The 20021-nt window shown below is 53.7% G+C and overlaps 2 protein-coding genes across 2 annotated transcripts in view; both read right to left on the minus strand.

The window, feature by feature from the left end:
• Positions 1 to 11146, minus strand: E2F1 (E2F transcription factor 1). Its single transcript, XM_027623880.1, has 8 exons — positions 11138 to 11146; positions 9595 to 9966; positions 4506 to 4596; positions 3907 to 4126; positions 2910 to 3062; positions 1733 to 1847; positions 1416 to 1638; positions 1 to 1280 (listed from the first exon to the last, which is right to left on the minus strand). The coding sequence occupies exons 1-8, from the start codon at positions 11144 to 11146 to the stop codon at positions 1033 to 1035; spliced, it is 1431 nt and encodes a 476-aa protein (XP_027479681.1). The 3' UTR covers positions 1 to 1032.
• Positions 4506 to 20021, minus strand: part of PXMP4 (peroxisomal membrane protein 4) — a 27308-nt gene continuing 11792 nt past the window's right edge. Inside the window, exon 5 of the transcript XR_003524955.1 lies at positions 4506 to 4596. The gene's annotated coding sequence lies outside the window, so the exon portion shown is untranslated. The remainder of the gene's footprint in view (positions 4597 to 20021) is intronic.

A 20021-nucleotide genomic window follows, 5' to 3' on the forward strand; every position in this document is an offset into this window, starting at 1 on the left:
CACCATCAAAATATTTATTAAAACCAAAGCAGGAGGGAACAGAGCGGTTAGGAAGGTAAATCAAAGTGCAGATTGGGGGGGGGGGCAGAGCAATGAGTGGGGCAGAGGGGCCCCTGTGGTCTGGGCTAGCGGAAGCCCTTCACCCACCCCTCCTGCCCACCTTGTCAGTGAAGGTCCCCCACTCACCTTTCCCATCTCACATCCATCCTGGGGGGCAGTTGGGGCCCTGCAGTGACCCCCTGGGGAGGGACCACCCCCTTGATCCACCCATGGCTGTCAGTCAGTCTCCCTCCCTCACTTTCCCAATAAATAAACCGCTCGGGCCTCACCTCCTTCGGAGTAGGGCAAAGAACAGCTCAGGGACCCCCGCCCCGCTCAGGGGTATAGGGAGTTGGGGCATCAGTCCCACATCCCTCCTACCCTTTGCTGGTGCCCCAGGCTTGCCAAAGAGGCCTTGATAAATAAATAACGCTCCATTAAAGCTTCGATCAGAAAAACCTTTAAGACGACAGAAGTGCTCTGGCTGTCCTGCAAACAAGCAGGCCAAGGCCTCGCCACCTGGCCTGGTCAGCACACAGGATTCTGGGGGCAGGTGGCCACCCTGGGCCTCGTGGGGCCCCTGGAGCAAGGAGACCAAAAGTGCAGTTAGAGCCCCCACCACGCGCACACATGGACTCATGCACACACACGTGGACACACTGGGGCGTGTTTTCAGTGCACGCACAGATGTGTTCACCTTCATTCCCCGGTACATGCACACACACATGCTCACACACCACTCACCCCGTGTACACACATGTTGGGTGTTGGGTGCATGCACATACACACCACAAACAGAATCCTTCCCTTCCTGGCTTGCTCAGCCTCCTGGCAAGTAGCCAGACTCCAGAGCTAGAGGCTTCTGGAGATAGGGGAGAGGGGTATAAATTAAACGTTTCCAATTGGGCTGGGAGGACGGCCAGGGGCAGGGGGCTCCAGGGCTGCAAAGACAGGGTGGGCATCTCAGGAGGCCCTGGTCCCCCCCAAGCCCCGTCAGAAATCCAGAGGGGTAAGGTCCCCAAAGTCACAGTCGAAGAGGTCTCTGATGCCCTCACCCTCCTCAAGGCCAAAGTGGTAGTCGAGGGCCTCCTGAGGGGGGGACAGGCTGATGAACTCCTCCGGGAGGAGGCCGGAGAAGTCCTCCCGCACATGTTCCAGGAGCGAGTCGGCCGCCACCAGCGGGGACAGGCGGTCCGCGTCCGCGGGGGCCCGCAGGCCGCCCATCCGGGAAAGCAGAGGTTCTGGGGAGACGGGGGAGCATCACAGGCCGGGGACGGCCCGCAGGGAGGGCAGGGAGGGTAGAGGGGGCTATCGTGGCTGCCCACCCCGCTGGGAGAGGGACCCTGACCCACCCCCCCCACCCCCCCTTCACCCACCTTGCTCCAGGCTGAGCAGGGACTGGCTGGGATCCGCGGTGGGGGACGAAGGGGGAGATGACGGCGGTGGCACGGTGGTGGCAGGGTGAACTGCCCGGTCCTCCTCCCCAGAAGCTGTCCCCTGGGACGGGGTCTTCCCAGGGCTGATCCCGCCTGCAGTCTCCTCAGGGCACAGGAAAACGTCAATGGGGCCTTGTTTGCTCTTAAGGGAGATCTGAAAGGTCTGGGTGGAGGCAGCAGGCAGGGTAAATGGAGGCTCAGCTGACTACCAACCCCGCCCAGCCTGTCCTGGGCAGATCTGGAGTCCTGGGTCTCACCTCTGAGGAGTCTACAGCTTGGAGCTGGGTCTCGGGAGGGGCCTTGATCACCATGACCATCTGCTCTGCAGGGTCTGCGATGCTACGAAGGTCCTGGCAGGTCACGTAGGCCAGGGTTGGTGGAGTCAAGGACCATATGACCTCTGACCTCTGTGGTCACCCACCCAGACAGTTCATTAAGAGCCCATACCTACTTAGTTTGTTCTGTGCTCTCCATACCCCACCCCAGGGCCTGGCACGTAGTTGGTGCTTGAGACCGTCTCACGCCCTTGAGCTTCAATTTCCACATCTGTACAATGAGATCATTCTACCCACAAAATCCCAAAGTAATGATGGCTGCCTGCAATAATTTCACGTAAATTACTTAACGCAACGCCACACCTGGTGCTGAGAATTTATTCTGACCCGTGACCTTGGTGTCAGTTGGTGGTTGTCTCCAAAACTTATAAACATAATTTGGGGGGCGCCTGGGTGGCTCAGTCAGTTAAGCATTGGCCTTCAGCTCAGGTCATGATCCCCACATTGGGCTCCCTGCTCCGCAGGGAGTCCGCTTTTCCCTCCCCCTGCTCTTGTGCTCTCTCACACGCATGCGCTCTCCCGCTCCCCCCTCAAATCTTAAGAAAAAACAAAAACAAAAACCCCACATAATTGGGTATTCACTAAAAAAAGCAAACAAACAAAAAAACACTTATTTTAAAATAAAGTTTCTAGCGGCGCCTGGTTGGCTCAGTCAGTGGAGCGTGGGACTCTTCTCGGGGTTGTGAGTTTGAGCCTCATGTTGGGTATAGAGATTACTTAAAGATAAAATCTTAAAAAGTTTCTATTTTTGCGAATGAAAGGCAAATAAGAACTTAGATCTCTAACTTTGAAGCTACTGCCATGTACCAAATCACTACTAAATAAATGTTTGCTACTGTTCATACTAGGGTTTCTTGTTTTAGTCTGCACAGTTTGGGGATTGATTACTTTCCCCTTTTACAGATGAAGCTGAGGCTCCAAGACGTCCTGTAATTTGTCCAGCCTAACACTGAGTAAGTGTTCAGCCCAGAGCTGGCATCCAAAGCCAGAGCCCCTTCCTGAATCCAGGGCCCGGGGTCGCCTCCCTAGTCCCACTTGGATGGGGCCCCACCGCCAGTTCTGTCCCCCACAGCAGCACCCCCCCCCAGTCCAAGGATATCGCTGGCTGTCAGAGTCCTCAGACAGCAGCCGCAGCTGTGTGGTGCAGACGTGGATCAGGTGGTCCAGCTGCCGCTCACTCTCCTGCAGCTGCCGGAGGTCCTGGGTCAGTCCTTCAAGCCGCCCACCGATCCCTACTGCCGCGTGGCTGCCTCTGCAGGAAGCAAACGGAGGGTTTGCAGCTCCTGGCCCAGGAGCCCTAACCCTCAGCACCTAGTCTGCTGCCGCCCATTCTGTAAGGCCCAAGCAAGCCCTCGTCCCTCTCTGGGTCTGGCTCCTCGGCTGGGAAATGGCAGAGGGCGGAAGCTGGGCTCCAAGTCAGCCCGGCTGGGCTCCAAAGTCGGGCCTGAATGGCTGTGAATACCGACACGTCCCTCACAGGGGGCAGGCTAAGTAGATGACGGCACAGGCATGCCTTGGAACACTATCCGGTTGTATAAAAGGCCGGGAATATAAGATATACAGACATGGACGCACTTCCAAGACGTGTGGTCGAGTAGAAAGAAAAAAAATGGTGCAGAATGGAATGATCCACCAAAAACTGAAAAGGAAGAGGTGTCAAAGAGAAGGGAGTAGGAAGGCCAGGGAAGGAGGTGAGAGGGGAAAACTGAAACAAGAATTAACAAGAATCAAACAGTTGTGTTAAGACAATCCCACTGATGGCAACAGAGGGCAGAATAGTCATCACCTAAGGGGAGGAGGGGCGGGCAACAACTGGGAAGGAGCACAGGGAACTTTCGTGGTGCTGGACACGTTCTTCACCCTGATCTGGATGGTGGCTCCCCAGGCGAAGAAATACATGACGGTGCATTGAGCTGCAGATGTAAGATCTGTGGACTTTCCTCAGAGAAGCCACCTCCCCCTCTAAGCCTTGGTTTCCCCAGCGAGATGACGAGGATGTGGACAAGTCACGGTGGAGATCGCTATCAGCTCCTGCACGCTGGCCTGGCCCCGGGGCCTCAGCCTCTTGCCTGCCCTCCAGAGTGGCTGGTACCTACAGCCACTGGATGTGGTTCTTGGACTTCTTGGCAATGAGCTGGATGCCCTCGAGGACATTGGTGATGTCGTAGATGCGCCGTTTCTGCACCTTCAGCACCTCGGCCGCCCAGTTCAGATCAACAACGCCATCAGCTGAGCGGCTCAGCAGCTCCAGGAAGCGTTTCGTGGTCAGATTCAGCGAGGTCTCATAGCGTGACTTCTCCCCTGGGGATTTCACACCTGGGGGTCCAGGCAAGGAAGGTTCCCTCAGCACCACCCCCACACCCAGGCAGGCTAGCCTTCCCGGCAGTGCAGGGCAGGAAGATGGGGGTGGGATGGGCAGATGGCTCCTTCCCCTTGGCGAAGCCAACAGGGAGGGCCTGGGCCTGCTGCCTGCCAACCACACGACATTCCTCTTCTGGCTAGGGAACTCCCCACCCCCCAGGGCCTAGGGAAGCCATGCCAGGCAGCCACTCCAGCTGCCCCTCGGGGCCCCCAGAGGCCTGGCTCAGGTCCAGGCCTGACAGACCAGAGCTTACTTTGCAAGCATGTCTGTCTGTCCACACCCCCAACTTGGGCCCGGTCAGAGGGCCTGCCCGAGCCCAAGCTCTGTGGGTACCTTTTCCTGGGTGGCGGCCTCTGCCCCGGGCTGGCCCGCTGCTCTCAGCTAGGTACTGATGGTCAGTTTCCAGGTCCAACCTCCGCTTTACCTGTGGCAGAGACAACGGGAGGATGCCCAATAACCAGGAGCAAGGCCACAAGAGACCTGGCTCGGGCTTGGTGCTCCTGGGCCACCCCTGCCCCACTTTCTCTACCAGGCCCCCAAGTGTGTGAGGGAGGGGGAGATCCCAGGGGACACAATCCTACCACATGGGACAGATACTCAACTGGAGGGCAAAAGACCCGAGTTCAAGTTCTAGCTCTAGCTCTACCACTACTTCCTGGGTGTCTGTGGTGGTTTTAAAGTAGGTCAGCAAATTTGATACTCTTCCTTTCCAAAAATGGGGCCTAATTCTCCTCCCCTTAAATATGGGCCAGATCTGGTAACTTGCTTCTAAGGAGCAGTGTGATGGAAGTGATGACAAGTCACTTCTTGGACTGGGTCAGAGACGCACTGGAGCTTCCTCCTCCTTTTCTATGTTGGACAGAGCCGCGGCCATGTCACACAGGCCCAAGTGGCAAGGCACTGAGGCCTCCTCCAGTAGCAACATGAGTCTTAGAAACAACCTTGGTCATGCCTTCTGATGACTGCAGCCTGGCCCAACATTTTGGCTACAACCTCAAGACCCTGAGCCAGAAGCACTAGGCTAAGTCTCCTCTGAATTCCTGCCCCACAAGTCTGTATGAATAATAAATGTTTGTTACTGGGGTTTTATTTTAATTAAGTTTTTAATTTCAATTCTAGTATCATTAACATACAGTGTTGTATTAGTTGAGTGCTTGTTGTTTTAAGCCATTAGGAGCCAGGTCCTTTGGGCGAGTCACCTCCTCTCTGGTTCTATGAACATGGTGGCAGTTAGCGCTCACCGCATGCTTTGCACATGTTAATTCATTCCGTCCTATGGACCAGCAGCACAATAATGGCTCTGTTTCGGGGCGCTTGGGTGGCTCAGTCAGTTGGGCATCTGCCTTCGGCTCAGGTCATGATCCCACCCCGCATCGGGCTCCCTGCTCAGCAGGGAGTCTGCGTCTCCCTCTCCCACTCCCCCTGCCTTGTGCTCTCCGGCGCTCTGTCAAATCAATAAATACAATCTTTAAAAATAATAATGATGGCTCCATCTTACAGATAAAGTAACTGGAGCCCAGAGAGGCCCAAGGTCCGACGGCCAGGAAGCGGCCGAACCAGGACTCCCGGCGTACACACTGGGGGATGGAGATTGCCCCAGAAGTCTCACAGGCATCTCGGGCCCGTCCTGACCCACACCAGCCATACCTGCCCCTCTCTCACCCACAGGGTTTCCTGAGCTAGAACCTCACTCGGCAGCCATGCCCTCGTCACACCTGGTTGCCAAGAAATCCCATCACCACAGCCACTGTCTCCTCCCATCTGGACCACTCAGCCATCTCCCCACCTCCATCTGTCCCTCTCCAGCCTAGTACCCCCTCGGCCACTTCTCCACATGAACTTCCGCTCAGACAGGTTTTCTCACAGACCTCTGCCTCCAAGCCTTAGCCCACGGGGGCTCCCTCCTAGCAGCGCCCTCCCTGCCTCCCTCCACTTCGCACGGACTCTTCCCACCTCTGTGGGCTGGCACCTTACTTACTTAGGTCCTTCTGATCCTGCAACAGACCGGGCCGCTTCTCCCGCCAAAGCGCCTCAAACCCGACCTTTCCCCACATTATCTAGTGCTACAAATTTCCGAAGAGGTGTTGGCCTCACCCGGAAGGGCAGTGCCCCCTCAGAGGCAGGCGCTGGGCCTGAATCGTCACTGTCCGCCGTGGTGCCTGGTGTTAACTAACGTGCGCCGCCAGGCCCAGACCCCCCTCCTCACGGGCGCCTTGGGGGATGCCCTCGAGTGTCCCGGGGACAGAAGCGCTCGCACAGGCCCAGTGCCTCTGGTGTACCAAGCACTGCTAAAGAATGGCTTTACCTGCATCCAGTCATCAAACCCTCTGCCCAGGCCTTGCAACAGATGCCGTGGTGACCTCCCCTTCCCAAGGGGCCTGCGGCTCAGAAAGGTCGGTGAGAGGCAGGGCCAGGATGTGAGCCCTAACAAGCTGGCACAGAGCCCACGTTCCTATGGACCATGTGCCCGACCTCCGGGCAGCCTTGTCCAGAAGCCAGCCCCCCAAAAGCCAGTCTCGTCCCTTGGGCTTGAACCTAGCATGCTCCTGCCAACGGCACCCCTCATCTTCTCCCTGTTCCTCAGGCCCCTACCCGCCCCTGAAGACAGGTCAATGCCACACCGCAAAGCAAGGGCTCAAGCAGAGGTCCATTTCTGCCACTGCTCTCTAGAGATCTTGGCACAGGAGCCTAACAAGGCAGAGGTGAAGACACACAGAACACTGGTGAAAAAATCTGGGCCACTCCAACAACCACCTGTGGAAGGGGAGCCACAGAAAGTGTGGCTCCCCCAGCCCCGGAGTACCACATAGCTGTCGAGGACTAAGGCAGGGTGACACAATCCTCTCAGAGACATAATGACAAGAAAAACGTCATTTGAGGGCAATGCATTTATGTGATCCCTTTTTGGATTAAAAAACCTCATGAAACATTTTTCTCTGCTTTAGTTTCTAATATTTTAGAATCTCTTCTAGGAGTAACCTCTGTATGGTGTGTGTGGGGACAGCCACAGGGGGCTGTTACGGTATCTATAAAGTATGGATGACCCACTGTTTAAACATAGAAATAAAGGAAAAACTACAGTTTCTAAAAATTAAGAAAAAGAAAGCTGTCGCTACCACCTTTAAAAAAAAAAAAACAAGCTTAGGAAAAGAAAACAGAAGGAAAAATGGGGTTGGCATCCTTCAGCTTTTTAGTCTCTTAACTCTTTTTCTATAGCAAATGTCTATCATATTTAACTGGTTTTTTAAACAGCCGTGACAACAGCATAGAAGTGGACGGGAAGGGCCAGGAGAAATGGCTGAATTGTACAGGGCCTTGTATATGCAAGAGGTGCTCAATGAATGCTCACTGATGCAGAAGCTGAACCTGCAGCTTGTTTCAAAGACTGCCCCAAACCAATGCCAGTGCAGAAGGTCAGTGGAGGCCACAGCTCAGGGGTACAAGAAGGGGGGAGTGTTGGAGGGCCAAAGCTGGGCCCATGTTTCTGGACTTTGGCTCCAGGATGGTGCCAGGCCTCACCCCCACCCACCGGCAGAAAATGGCTCCCAATGCTTCAATGCTGTGAGGGCAGAGGCTCCTTGCTTGCCCGTGTCTAGTACCTCTTGGGTGTTCACTAACGCAATAACAGTTGAATGAATGGAAAGCTCAGGCCCACAAAGGCTGCCCCTGACACCACTGGGGGTGAGGTGGCGCACATTTCCTCAGCCCAGCCTCTGGCAGTCCCTCTGAGGTTGGAGCTCAGCCTCTACGGTCCTGGGGGTCGGCTAAGTACTGTCAGTTAGTCAGCTAAATGCAGTTTTCAGGTCCAGGCCCCAGGCTGGCACCTGCAGAGAAAAGCCACTGGGATATAGGTGACCCGCCCCTTGGTACAATCCTCCTCCCTTGACCCATCAGTAGGGTCCCTGAACTTCCTTCAACCTCTATTAGCATCCCCAGGAGGCAAAGCATCCCAGTGGCTAATTGGTTAACCCCTCAGGAAGTCTGGACTGGTCCCACCATTTCACTAGCTGAATGACCTACCACCTCTAGGTCTCAGCTTCCCTATCTGTAAAACGGGATGGTTGCTGAGTTAAGTGGGTGAAGTGCTTGGCACACAGCCTGACACACAAAACAGTCTCAAAACAATGGTGGCTCCCATTGTTATTATTATTAGCATCTTGGTGATTCCGGAAGGAAGGCAGCACTGGGCGAGGGGCCAAGGGAGTTAGGGGAGACTTGCCGGGATGCCTCAGGGACCAGCTGCCACCCAGGCCCCTATAAGCAGTTGGACAGCTTCCACCTCCTTGCCCTGCTCTGCCTCACCCCTCCCACTTGCTCCAAGCCCCCTGCTGAGACCCCATCCTGCCAGGCTGGCCTGGCCCCCCTGCCAGCCTTCCACACCCCACCTTCACCCACAGGCTCTGCCAGTCAAACTGGTCTCCACACCCAGTCCTGCAGCCCACAGGTCCAAGCTTCAGGCCTCTACACCCTTGTCCCCTGTAATTCAGCAACCTCTTCTGGGCCCCCCAGTCCAAATTGGTCTTGAGCCTCTTGCTGCTCAGGGAACACTTTATCAAGCCATCTCCCTGGGATGTTTACTCTCTCCTGGCACTGGGGGCCTCTACTCCAGCTCCCAAGAGGCCCAGCCCACCCAGGACTTCCCTGGGGGCCTAGGGGTCTGCCTGCCTGCCTAATGAGGCTCCATGGCAACCAGGGCCTGTGAGGGTGGAGGGTGGCAGATGGAAGGACAGGCAGAGGGAGGGGATCAGCAGCTGGCCCAGCCACCCCGCCCCTGCAGAGAAGGCCTCCCAGCCAGGAGGCCTGTCCCCAGAGGCCCAGAGGCCCAGGCCTGCACCTGGCAGTGGAGCATCTAGGCAGGAAGGAGGGTCTCCTCAATGACTCTTCAATAGTCTGGCCCCAGGACACCCCCCTTCACCTCCCCAAGGAGCCATGCCCACTACCCTGCCACGAGTTCTGGTCTGGAGCCAGCAGGCCTCAATTCAAATCCCACCCTCACCACTTGCAGCCGTATGACCGGGGGCAAGTCACTTCCCCTCTCTGGGCCTCAGTTCAGATGGGCACAGTGACAACACTGCACTCACAGCACGGTTGTGAGTTTTAGCTGGCTCGAAGTCGCCCAGAGACCTGGCATGCAGGCAACGCCAACTGAATACACGTGGGCCATTATTACCGGAGTCTGACCCTCGAGCGGCTCCGGGAAGCTGAGGCCCAGGGAAGAGGAGCAAACAGGGACTGGCCCGAGGTCACCCCGCACCCCGGGGCGGGGCCCGGAGGCCCAACCCAGGCTCGGCCCCGCCCAGCCCGGGAGCCTCGGCCCACCCCCTCCCCCGCCCCCGTTGCCTCCGGGCCAAAAACCGCGCCCCGCCCGGGTCTGCACGGGGGTCCAGACGCGCACTCGGCCCAGTGTCCCTGGTGTCCGTACCGGCGGGCGGCCCAGCGCAGGGCGCGGCGCGCTGGGTGTGGGCCGGGGCGCCTGCGGCGTGGCGAAGAGCAGCAGGTCGGGGTCGCGGGGGCCGGCGGCGGGCGCGGCGGGGGCCGGCGGGGCGCTGGCGTCCTGCGCCGTGGAGATGATGACGATCTGCGAGGAGTCGAGCAGCCGCAGCGCGCCGGCCCCGAGCAGGGCCTCCAGCGCCGGCGCGCATGGGCCGCCTGCGGGGGCCACGGCCATGGCGCTCACGGCCCGCGCGGCCCGGGTGGCAGGCAGCGGCGGCGGCGCGGGCCCATGGCGGCAGGCCGCGGCGAGGGCTCGATCCCGCTCCGCCCCCGGCCGCCGCTGCCTGCAAAGTCCCGGCCACTTTTACGCGCCAAATCCTTTTTGCCGCGAAAGAGCCACGAGCCGCCGAGCGCTCTCACCATTGGCTGTCCGGACTGTGACGTAGGCGACGGCGACGGGGTCCATTGGCTGCAGCGCGCCGGACCGGCGGCGGTGGGCGGGACGGGGCGTCGGCGCGAGGTGGCGCGGCCAATCGCGCGACCGGGCGCGCGCAGGCTTTGTCGGGGCGGTGCCAGGAGCTTTCGCACTCCCCACCCCCAGCCGGGACTGTCCCTACCCGAGGCGTGGTGGCCCCTCTCCCACCCCGATGCACCGCATCCTGCTGATCCCTGTATGGAGACCTTTAGGACAGAGCGTCCGTTCTGCACTTCACACCGTACTTAGACCTCACGTGACCCCTAGACTCTGCCACCTGTAGCCCCAACAACCTCAGTTCGGATCACTAGAAACTGCCCTTCCTCTTTTCTAGGTTCAGCCCCACCTCCAAAGCCCCAGCTGCCGCTCCCATCTCAACTTGCCCCACCTATACCATTTACTTTCAAATCCTGCACCTGCCTTGTCCCTCTCACCCTGAGCCTGAGCAGAAGGGGGCTGCTAGGAAATGGGGAGGGACATCTGGCCCAATGCAGCTTGGGGCTTTCCTGTAAGCCCCCTTTTAGCCGGAATCTCTTCAATAGCCAATGCACAGCTTCTGCTTTGAACTCATTCATTCACCCACTTATTCAGCAAACGTTTTGAGAGCCTGCTCTGTGCCCCATTCTTAGTTCAGACCTTGAAGAGCTCAGTCTAGTGAAAAGATAAGGAGAGGAAGAGAGGTAACAAATGTTTGGAATATGATGAGGAATTTCCACCATTAACTCCATGTTAGAACTCGCAAAGGGAGGAGGTGAGGGTGCTGAGCATGAAAATGCATTTAATCCGGAGGCCCTGGGACATCTCCATCAGCCATTTCTCATTGCTCAGGTCAGCTGATTTGACCAATATTGTCCTCTCCTCTGTGCCAGGCCTTGTGCCAGCTCTGAGGGCAGAGATGTGAGACTTAATCATTTCTATGAACTTGCCTGCCATCTGGTGGGGATGACCCACAGGAAAAAAAAAAAAAGGGAGCTAATACACAAACAAGGATCAAATCCCTAGGCCCAGAACAAACATGACTTCCTCCAGAGAGCCCTCCAGAGTCGTAATTACTCACTTCCTCCATTGCCCAATGCTGCCTCTGTTCCAACACTGACCACACATTCAGCTTCTCCATCTGCCTCTCCTACCAGACTGGGAGCTCCAACAGGGCCTCCTCCCAACACTGGTCTGGCCCAGAACAGGTGCTGAGAAAGGTTAGGAAAGGAACAGGCTGGTGCCTGAGGCTACACAGAATACACCAAGGAGGCCCTGGCTCTCCAAAAGGAGTCCTCAGCCCCTGGTTTCAGAATCACCTGGGCACTTGTTAACTTTGGGCCCACCCCAGCCTTGCCAATTTAGAATCTCTACGTGCTCAGGAATCTGTATTTTCACCAACAATCCCCTACCCACCCCACCCCCCCAATGCCAGGTGACTTTTATGCAGGTTCACATTTGAGAACAAATAGTATACCGGTATAACCAAAATGTGTGGTGCAGCCCTGAATTATAGCCCCTTTAGGACGATTCTCAGCTCCAGTTTCCTCATCTGTAAAATGGGCACATTGCCCTGGCCTCTTCCTGGGTCGCCATCAGGATAAAAAACATAGGGGATCTGCTGTAAGTGTTCTATAAACTATGAGGTGGTTTAGGAAAGCAGCAGGAGTTTCCAAAGCCGTTTTTGAAATTACTCATTGTAGGGGGCACCTGGGTGGCTCAGTTGGTTAAGCATCTGACTCTTGGTTTCGGTTCAGGTCATGATCTCAGGGTAGTGAGATCCAGCCCTGTGTCGGGCTTTGCACTGGGCGTGGAGCCTGCTTAGGATTCTCTCTCTCTCCCTCTCCCTTTGCCCCTCCCCATCCTGCGTGCGGGGGCATGCACACTTTCTCTCTCTCTCTAGAAAGGAAGGAAGAAAGGAAAAGAGAAAGAAAAAGGAAGGAAGGAAGGAAAGAAAGAAAGAAAGAAAAGAAAGAAAGAAAAGAAAAAGAAAGAAAGAAAGAAGAAAGAAAGTAAAGAAAGAAAAGATTGCTCTTTGTAAATCCTAGACTCAGCACTAGAAGGGACCATAGAGACCGTGTAAGCCTTTTGCTGTAGAGATGGCAAAGTTGAGGCCCATTCCGAAGTAGGGAACTGTGGGGTCAGCCAGTGATGGAATCTGGCCTGCACTGGATTCCCAGCCACGGGATCAGCCTGTCCCCTTCTCCCCAGATAGAGAGGCCACCATTATTAGAATGGTAGGTTTCATCTGAAATAACCAAGCCAGACTCTGACAGAGAGTAAAAAGCCAGCGACATTCCCCTTCCAGATGGAGTTTCCTTGCTCCATATCTTCCCAAAGAGTCTCAATAACGGTAACATTTGTTTTGTAAAGTACTCTCATACCCAATAGTCATTCGACAAACAGTTACTGAGCACCTGTCTTCTGCCAAGCACTGCACTGGTTGCTGGAGAAGCAAGACAGATATTGCTATTATTGCCCCATGTCATGATGAGAAAGCTGAGGCCCAAAGGGCATGCGCTTACCTAGCAGATGAAAATGCTTGGTGGAGGTCAAAGCTAGGGGTTTACCAAAGCCCTGCCCTCCCCAAAGTATTCAAGTACCCAACCTCCCAGGTAGAAGCAGGTGCCTTCTTCCCACAATCCCTCCGGTCCTGCTGCAGCAGAAAGGAGTGAAGACCAGAGTTCCCAGTGTGAAATCAAGAAAGAGAAAAGGGCCTTCTGTATCTATTAATACCCACTTGAAAGCAGCAAAGGTTTGAAAGATGGGGCCCCTTGGCCTCAAGCCTGGGAGATACTGATAAGGCTGTTCTCTACATCAACACTTCTCTTCAGGCTGGTAGGCTTCCAAAAGCTCCACAATTACTGGGCAGCCACTTCCAATGATGATCTCCTTTGAACCAATAATCCCTTAAGTGAAGCTTGTTTATCCACATGGTGCAGGAAAAAGGAGGCTCAGAGAGGGGCACTCACAGCTTAAGGTCAGAGAGCAGAAATGAGATGGGAACTTGGCCTGTTCCACTGCCAAACCCTAGTGCCTGCCCTTCATACCTCATCACTTCCTGTAAATACCCCAAGGGCCAGGCTCAGGGCTGTCAAGATTATAATGTGTGGTTTCCAAAAGATATTATAATGGATAGTGGTTTAATTAGGAGATGCTCACCCCCATGACCACCTCCACCAACATCTAATTCTAGAGGAGTCCAAAAGGGTGGAAGCTCCTGGACCCAACATCATCCTCACTGTGGAGATATCTTTCCCTTGAGTTTTTCCAGGAGTCAGCATTGTGGAGAAGTGATAGGAAGAGCTTCTGAATCAGGTGGATGTAAATGGGAACCGCGGTCTGTGTGACCTTGGACAAGTCAATTCATTTCTTGAACCACATTCAATCCACAGATATTTATTGAGCAATTGTGTCAGACATTGTGCTAGGTGCTGGGGAGACAGCTGGACACAAAACAGACCTCATTTCTGATACCTGGAGCTCATAGTTCAGGGGGAGAGTCAGAATTATTTACATGAACCTGCACCACATGCTCATTAAGAAGTTTGACAAACAACACAAATAATTCAAGCCTATTTATTCCACATACACCACCTCGCCAAAGCATACATTCTTACGTTTAAAAAAATTTTTTTTTCAAAAAAAAAAAATCTCCAAACAAGAACATCCCATCATCATGACTGCATCATTGGGAGAAATGATTCTGTGGTGACTTAATTTTATTAAGGGGCACAGAGACGTCCATTGTTGAGTTCTGGCAGAGGGAGGCGGGGCTTTATGTCTGCAACATCACATTGGTATCGAATGATCCCTCATTGCTACACTGAATTCTCTGATGCTTTGCTGTCCCTGGAGGTGTTCTGTCACTGTACCAGTTCTGGCTGTGTCTGAACACAGGGTTCTTACCCATCTGAGAGGCCATTAAACATAAGGAGCAAGCCTTAGGAGTCAGGCAGACCCCAACTATGTGGCTTGGCTAGATGACCTTGAGTAGGTGATTCACGCTCTTGAAGAGCTTGGCTTGCCCCATCTGTACAACAAGGGGCAAGGGCTCCCTTATAGGATGTGTGTCAGGGTTAAATGAGAAAATAAGCAGATTTTGCAAACTGTCCCACAGGTATGATTCCATTTGCCCACAGAGTATTTTGTTTTTCTGAATTGTGAATTAGTTTAAAATTTTCTTAAACTGGGAAATGCTATATAAAAATTCAAATATCCGGCTTTCCTTTAAAACAGTAATATCTGGGGCGCCTGGGTGGCTCAGTTGGTTAAGCAACTGCCTTCGGCTCAGGTCATGATCCCAGGGTCCTGGGATCGAGTCCCATATCAGGCTCCCTGCTCAGCGGGGAGTCTGCTTCTCCCTCTGACCCTCTTCCCTCTCATGCTCTCTATCTCTCATTCTCTCTCTCTCAAATAAATAAATAAAATCTTTAAAAAAAATAAAAAAAATAAAACAGTAATATCTGGCAATACTAGGCAGGCCATGCTGAGCGGTTGCCGTCCCCTGCTGAGCCAGAGCCTTGACCCTCTAGGCCACCGTAGTCCCTGCCTGGCCCACCTCACTTACTTGCCCCGCCATTCAGGGATTTGAGTTTGCAATCCCCAATGCCTGTGCCTGGCACAGAGTAAGCCCCCAATAAATGTTAACTACTACTAGCGATATTCTTACTGCTGAGGAACTAACCAGCACCTGCACAGCTCCTCTGCTTTGCAGGTAACTAAAGAGAAGACATGGGCAAGGCAGAGTAGAGAAAGTGGGCAACTCATGGTGAAACAGGAGATACGGGGCTTGGTGCCAGCCAACAGCTGCCCGGCTGTGTGGCCTTCGCTAAGTCCTTGGCCATCAATCGGTCCATATGTTCAGTAGTGTGTGGGGCCAGAGGGTCCAGGGTATGGCCTAAGTGGATAGGTCTCAGGTCGATAAGCCATCCTCCCTTCCCCCAAACCCCATTACCCACTGAACTCATGGTCTGGGGGCCTCTCCTTTCTCCAAGGCTCACCCAGTGCCACTTCCATTCTCTGCATCACCCCCTAACCTCTGAGAACCATTTCTGCTTTTCCAGGGAGAGGAGGAAAACCATACAGAGTAGCTGTGCTTGCCCGGACCAGGGCCGCAGAGCCAGCAAGGGACCCTTAGAGCAGAGGGGCTCTGCGTTGTCATCTGTAAAAGGAGAATGGTAAAAAATAGTGTTTACCGGATAGGGTTGCCGGGACATTAAAGTGCTTAGGACAGTAGCGGGTACATAGAGAGTGCTCAGTAAATGTCAGCTGCTGTTAGGGATCAAAGAGGAATCACTGAAGCAGCTTGCTTACATCTCCTCTCAAGGCGGCAAGGGGGCAAAGGAAACTGTTCGAGAGAGGCTGCAGAATAGGAGAATTTTCATGAAGCAATCCCTGCACCCCCACCCCCACCCAGTAGGCACAAAGATAAGGAGAAAAATATGTTCAGAGGGCAATGAAGTGTAATAGATGAGATGATCCCATACTCCATAGATTCTAAGATTCCCCCCTATATTTTAATATCTCTGAAGTTGAGGGGCATCATACAATCAACGGCATGTCCTAAATAGTAGCTCTTTTCTTTCTTAGGGGCTCCAAATAATGTCGTAGCTCATCTTTGATGGCACCTTAGAAGTAATGAGACCTAGTGTACAAAACGCACTGGGCATGGTGCCTGCCATGTCACAAGCCCTCAGATTATTCTCATGATCTTCAGCATCACCAGCACATTCGAGGTTGGCCATGGCGGGGCAAGCAGCTTTTCTTCCTTTTTCTCGTTTTCTCGCTGACACCTGCTGACCTGCATTTGGTCCCCGGGGTTGACAGGCACATGGCAAATGCGGTTAAGGGAGGGGAGGGAGGGAGGGAGGCCTCAGGATAGGAAGGGAATGGCTTTTTATAATATATTAAGATATTCAGAGAGGAGGAGCCAGGGACTTTTTTTTTTTAACAAAAAAATCCCTGCTGGAAGCCAGAGTTATATATATGCCAAACAGGCCAGGAAACCCAGCAGGCCTCCTGGAGCTGGCAATGAACCGAATCAGGGGCATTGTGTCCAGGCCACTGGCTGGCTGAGGGGGCATTGTTAGGGCCTGGCCCTGTCTGGGAAGAGGGGGCTGGAGGGGGCAGGGGGAGTGTGTTCCCATGACTCCCTGGGGAGTAACAACAATTGGGACCAGCTGGGAAGCCCGCATGCCAGGGGCCCCAGGACTGTAGGGGGCTGAAGAGGCAGGGGGGGGAGCAAGGTCAGGGCTTCCCTTTCTCAGGTGGGGGAGGCAAGGCCTAAGGAGGGGGAACATGGGGGCCATTCGCTACACCTCTCTTCCTTACGCCCCACAGCCCTGGGCCACAGGGTCTCTCCACATTACACCCCATATGTGCCCACTTCTCTCTACCTCACGGGCCCACCCTGATCCAGACCGTCACGGTCTCTCACCCAGACCCCCACATGGCTTCCTCACTGGATCCTTACTCCAGCCCGGCTGCTTACTTGTAGCGAGAAGAATCTTTCCAAAATGTAAATCACATCACATACGCCCCTGCTTAAACCTGCCAAAGGCTGCCTACAACACTTATAAGAAAACCCAAACCACTTAGTGTGGCCCCCAAGGCCCGCCTGATAGGCCCAGCCAGCTTCTCAGCCTCCATCTCCAGCGCTCCAGCGCTCGGCACACCGACCCTGTGCTCTGTCCCAGCCACGCGGGCCTCCTGCCAGGCCCAGGAACGCTTTCCACTGGTTCCCTCTTCTGCGCCCTTTGCAGTTCCTGTGCCGGGAACACCCTTCCTCTGTATCTTTGCATGGCTCTCTCCTCATCATGGGTCTCACACAGGCCTTCCCTGGAAAATAGACCCCTCTTGTTCTCCCCTTCCAAGTCATTCTATTACACTGCCCTGTACTACTGACTTCTAGCACCCACGGCTCTCCAAAATGATATTTGTGTATTCACGTGTCAGCCTTCCCTCCCTAGACTATAAGCCTCCCGTGGGCAGGAGCTGGCCCTTTCATTACCGAGTCCTAGTGTCCAATATCACAGGGAACTTGGTACTTAGTAAGGACTCAGCGAACATCAGCCAGTATTTTTCTTATTCCTGTGCTCAGGGCTTGGTAAACAATGACACCTGCCATGTGGTCAGGCTGGGAAGGTCACTCTCAAGCAAAAGTTCTGAATCTGATCCATGAACCCAAGTTCCAGGAACTTGGACAGAAACAAAATTCCATCTGTATATTCACCAGCCTCTGACTGCAGGGCAACATCTTGCATTTCAGGCAGGCCACAGACCAGAGGCCTATTAGCAGCACCAGGCCTTCATTGGCAACAGAAACCACAGCTACTTCCATGCCCTGTCACAGCTGCTGCAGGGTCTTGAGGTATTGTTTATGCCTAAGGCACCTATGAAATTATGACACTTCTAGACCGGCCACTGTTTATTTAGTGTGTTTTTTAAAAAAAGGCATATTATTACTAAATTACAAATTTAAAAATATTTTGATAATTATCTCAAGTCCATATTTCTTTTTTTTGTAATCCTATGCATTTTATTTATTTAGAGAGAGATCACGCACGCATGAGCAGTGGGGGAGGGGCAGAAGAGAGAGAGAATCTTTAGCAGGTTCCACGCCCAAGACTCAGGGGCTTGCTCTCACGACCTTGAGACCTACGCTGAGATTAAGAGTCAGAGGCTTGACTAACTGAGCCACTCAGGCGCCCCCTACGTATTTTATTTAATGAGGTGTTTTTTCTTTGTTTTGTTTTTTTAAGAGAGAGACACAGCGAGAGAGGGAACCCAAGCAGGGGGAGTGGGAGAGGGAGAAGCAGGCTTCCCGCTGAGCAGGGAGCCCGATGCGGGGCTTGATCCCCGGACCCCGGGATCATGACCTGAGCCGAAGGCAGACGCCTAACCAACTGAACCACCCAGATGCCCCATTTAATGAGTTTTAAAAACAGCATTCTGAAGCGGTTCACAGGCTTCACCAGATGCCAAAGGGGTTCAGGACAGACTAAAAAGACCCCCCAAAAACGAGTCTTAAAAGAGCTGATGCGGTCTGGCCCTGGTCCTTCTCTCAGCGGACATCTAGCCCATGAGGAGAGTCTGAAGAAGCCTGGAAAAGCAATGGAAACGAGGCTTCCCACAGAGACCCCATGACCCAGGTTTCCATTTTGCCTCGTTTCCTGTCTTGTTTGTGAAATCGTGACACCGACAGAGTTCCGGGCGCAGAGACCCAGCACAGGAGGCGGGAGCCCTCCGTTAGGAAGCCCTCTCTAAAAGCCATCCTCAGAGGAGAGTCCAGCTTTCCCTCTGTCCTCCAGGTGGCCCAGGGCGGCCTGCGGCTCACAGGAGCGAGTCGTGCGGGAGGCCCTCTGGTTAAAATGAAACCCCTCTCACCCAAAATACTCTTCAGGGCTGAAGTAAGACAAACTCTCTCCCTATCCATCTGGAACATGACAAGGGGAGGGGGGAAAATAATGTTTCTTTTTATAAATACCCCCTAATTCGTTAAAGAAAGCAAGGCACCTGAAGTCCCAGATTGCGGCGACATGGGTTCGCTCTGGGAGGTGGAGCCCCGCACAGTGTTCTGGTTTAGGAGGGCATCAGGTTCAAAGCCCGATTCTCGAAGCAAGCGGACAATGCAATGCCATCTCCAGCATTCTTTCTGGGGCCTGTGATGTGAAAGGCGGGAGCAGGGAGCGTCGGGAGACAGTTTCTTGGCGTCTCTGCCTGTGAATCATTGCTCTCACATGGGCTCACTGAATGATCTCTAATTTGGGAGCAGAGCAGCAGAAGGTCCCAAATTAACCTCAGTTTTGTCCTCTCCATTTCACTCGGAGCTCCGTGGGCCTGAATGTCTGGTGTCAGCGACCGGAAGGCTCCGGATGTCTAGGGCGGTTCATCTCAGACGCTGATCACAGTAAGAACCTGCCTGAGATATCTGGCGAGTCAGGGAGTGGAGTTGGGGTGGGAACCAGCTAAAAGAAAGGACTTCCTTTCGTATTAGATTCTGGATCAAAGAGAAACTAAACATGCAGAGCGCGAGGAAGAAATGCCAAAGACTTTTGGAGATGACAATGTGATGTGAAAGTTTCTCGGAAGACAGGAGCGTCTGGCCGGCTCAGTCGGCAGAACGTGCGACTCTTGATCTGGGGGTTATGAGGTTGAGCCCCACATGGAGTAGAGAGATTACTTAAAAATAAAATCTTTAGGGGCCCCTGGGTGGTGCAATTGGTTAGGCGCCCAGCTCTTGATTTCAGCTAGGGTCATGATCTCAGGGGCATGGGATGGAGCCCCATGTTGGGCTCTACACTCAGCAGGCAGTCTGCTTGAGATTCTCTCTCCCTCTCTCTCTCTCTCTCTCTCTCTGCCCCTCCCCCACTTGTGCTCTTTCTCTCTAAAATAAATAAATAAATAAATAAATAAATCTTAAAAAAAAAAGAAATCAAATATTTAAGGGCGCGTGGCTGGCTCATTTGGTTAAGCATTCGACTCTTGATTTCAGCTCAGATCTTGATCTCAGGGTTGTGAGTTCAAGCCCTTGTTGGGCTCTATGCTGAGCATGGAGCCTACTTAAGGGAAAAAAAAAGGTAAAATAAAATCTTCTAAAACAGTTTCTCGTAAGACAAAGACAGGTGGCTGTGCACAGAATATCTCAGAAAGCCTACACTAGAAAGTACTAACAGTGAGTGCTCCTGGCAAAAGGGGGGGTTTGGGGGTGGAGCTTGGGTGTAGGAGGGAGCCCGACTTTTCCTTGTGATACACCTTTTGTACCATGTAAGTTCTGTACTATGAGCATGGGCTACTGATGAAATATTATTTTTTATAGTCTTGCATGTCAGAAGACTTCATAGGAATCTGACAGGTGCTTAATAAACATGTAAACCATTGTACAATTTCAGGAACTAGCGTTTATAGAGTGCCTACTGTGTGCCAAGGGCCCTTCGGCAATGCCAGTTTTACAGATCTTAGGA

This window comes from Zalophus californianus, chromosome 8, assembly GCF_009762305.2.
Source record: "Zalophus californianus isolate mZalCal1 chromosome 8, mZalCal1.pri.v2, whole genome shotgun sequence".
Classification (NCBI taxonomy): domain Eukaryota; kingdom Metazoa; phylum Chordata; class Mammalia; order Carnivora; family Otariidae; genus Zalophus; species Zalophus californianus.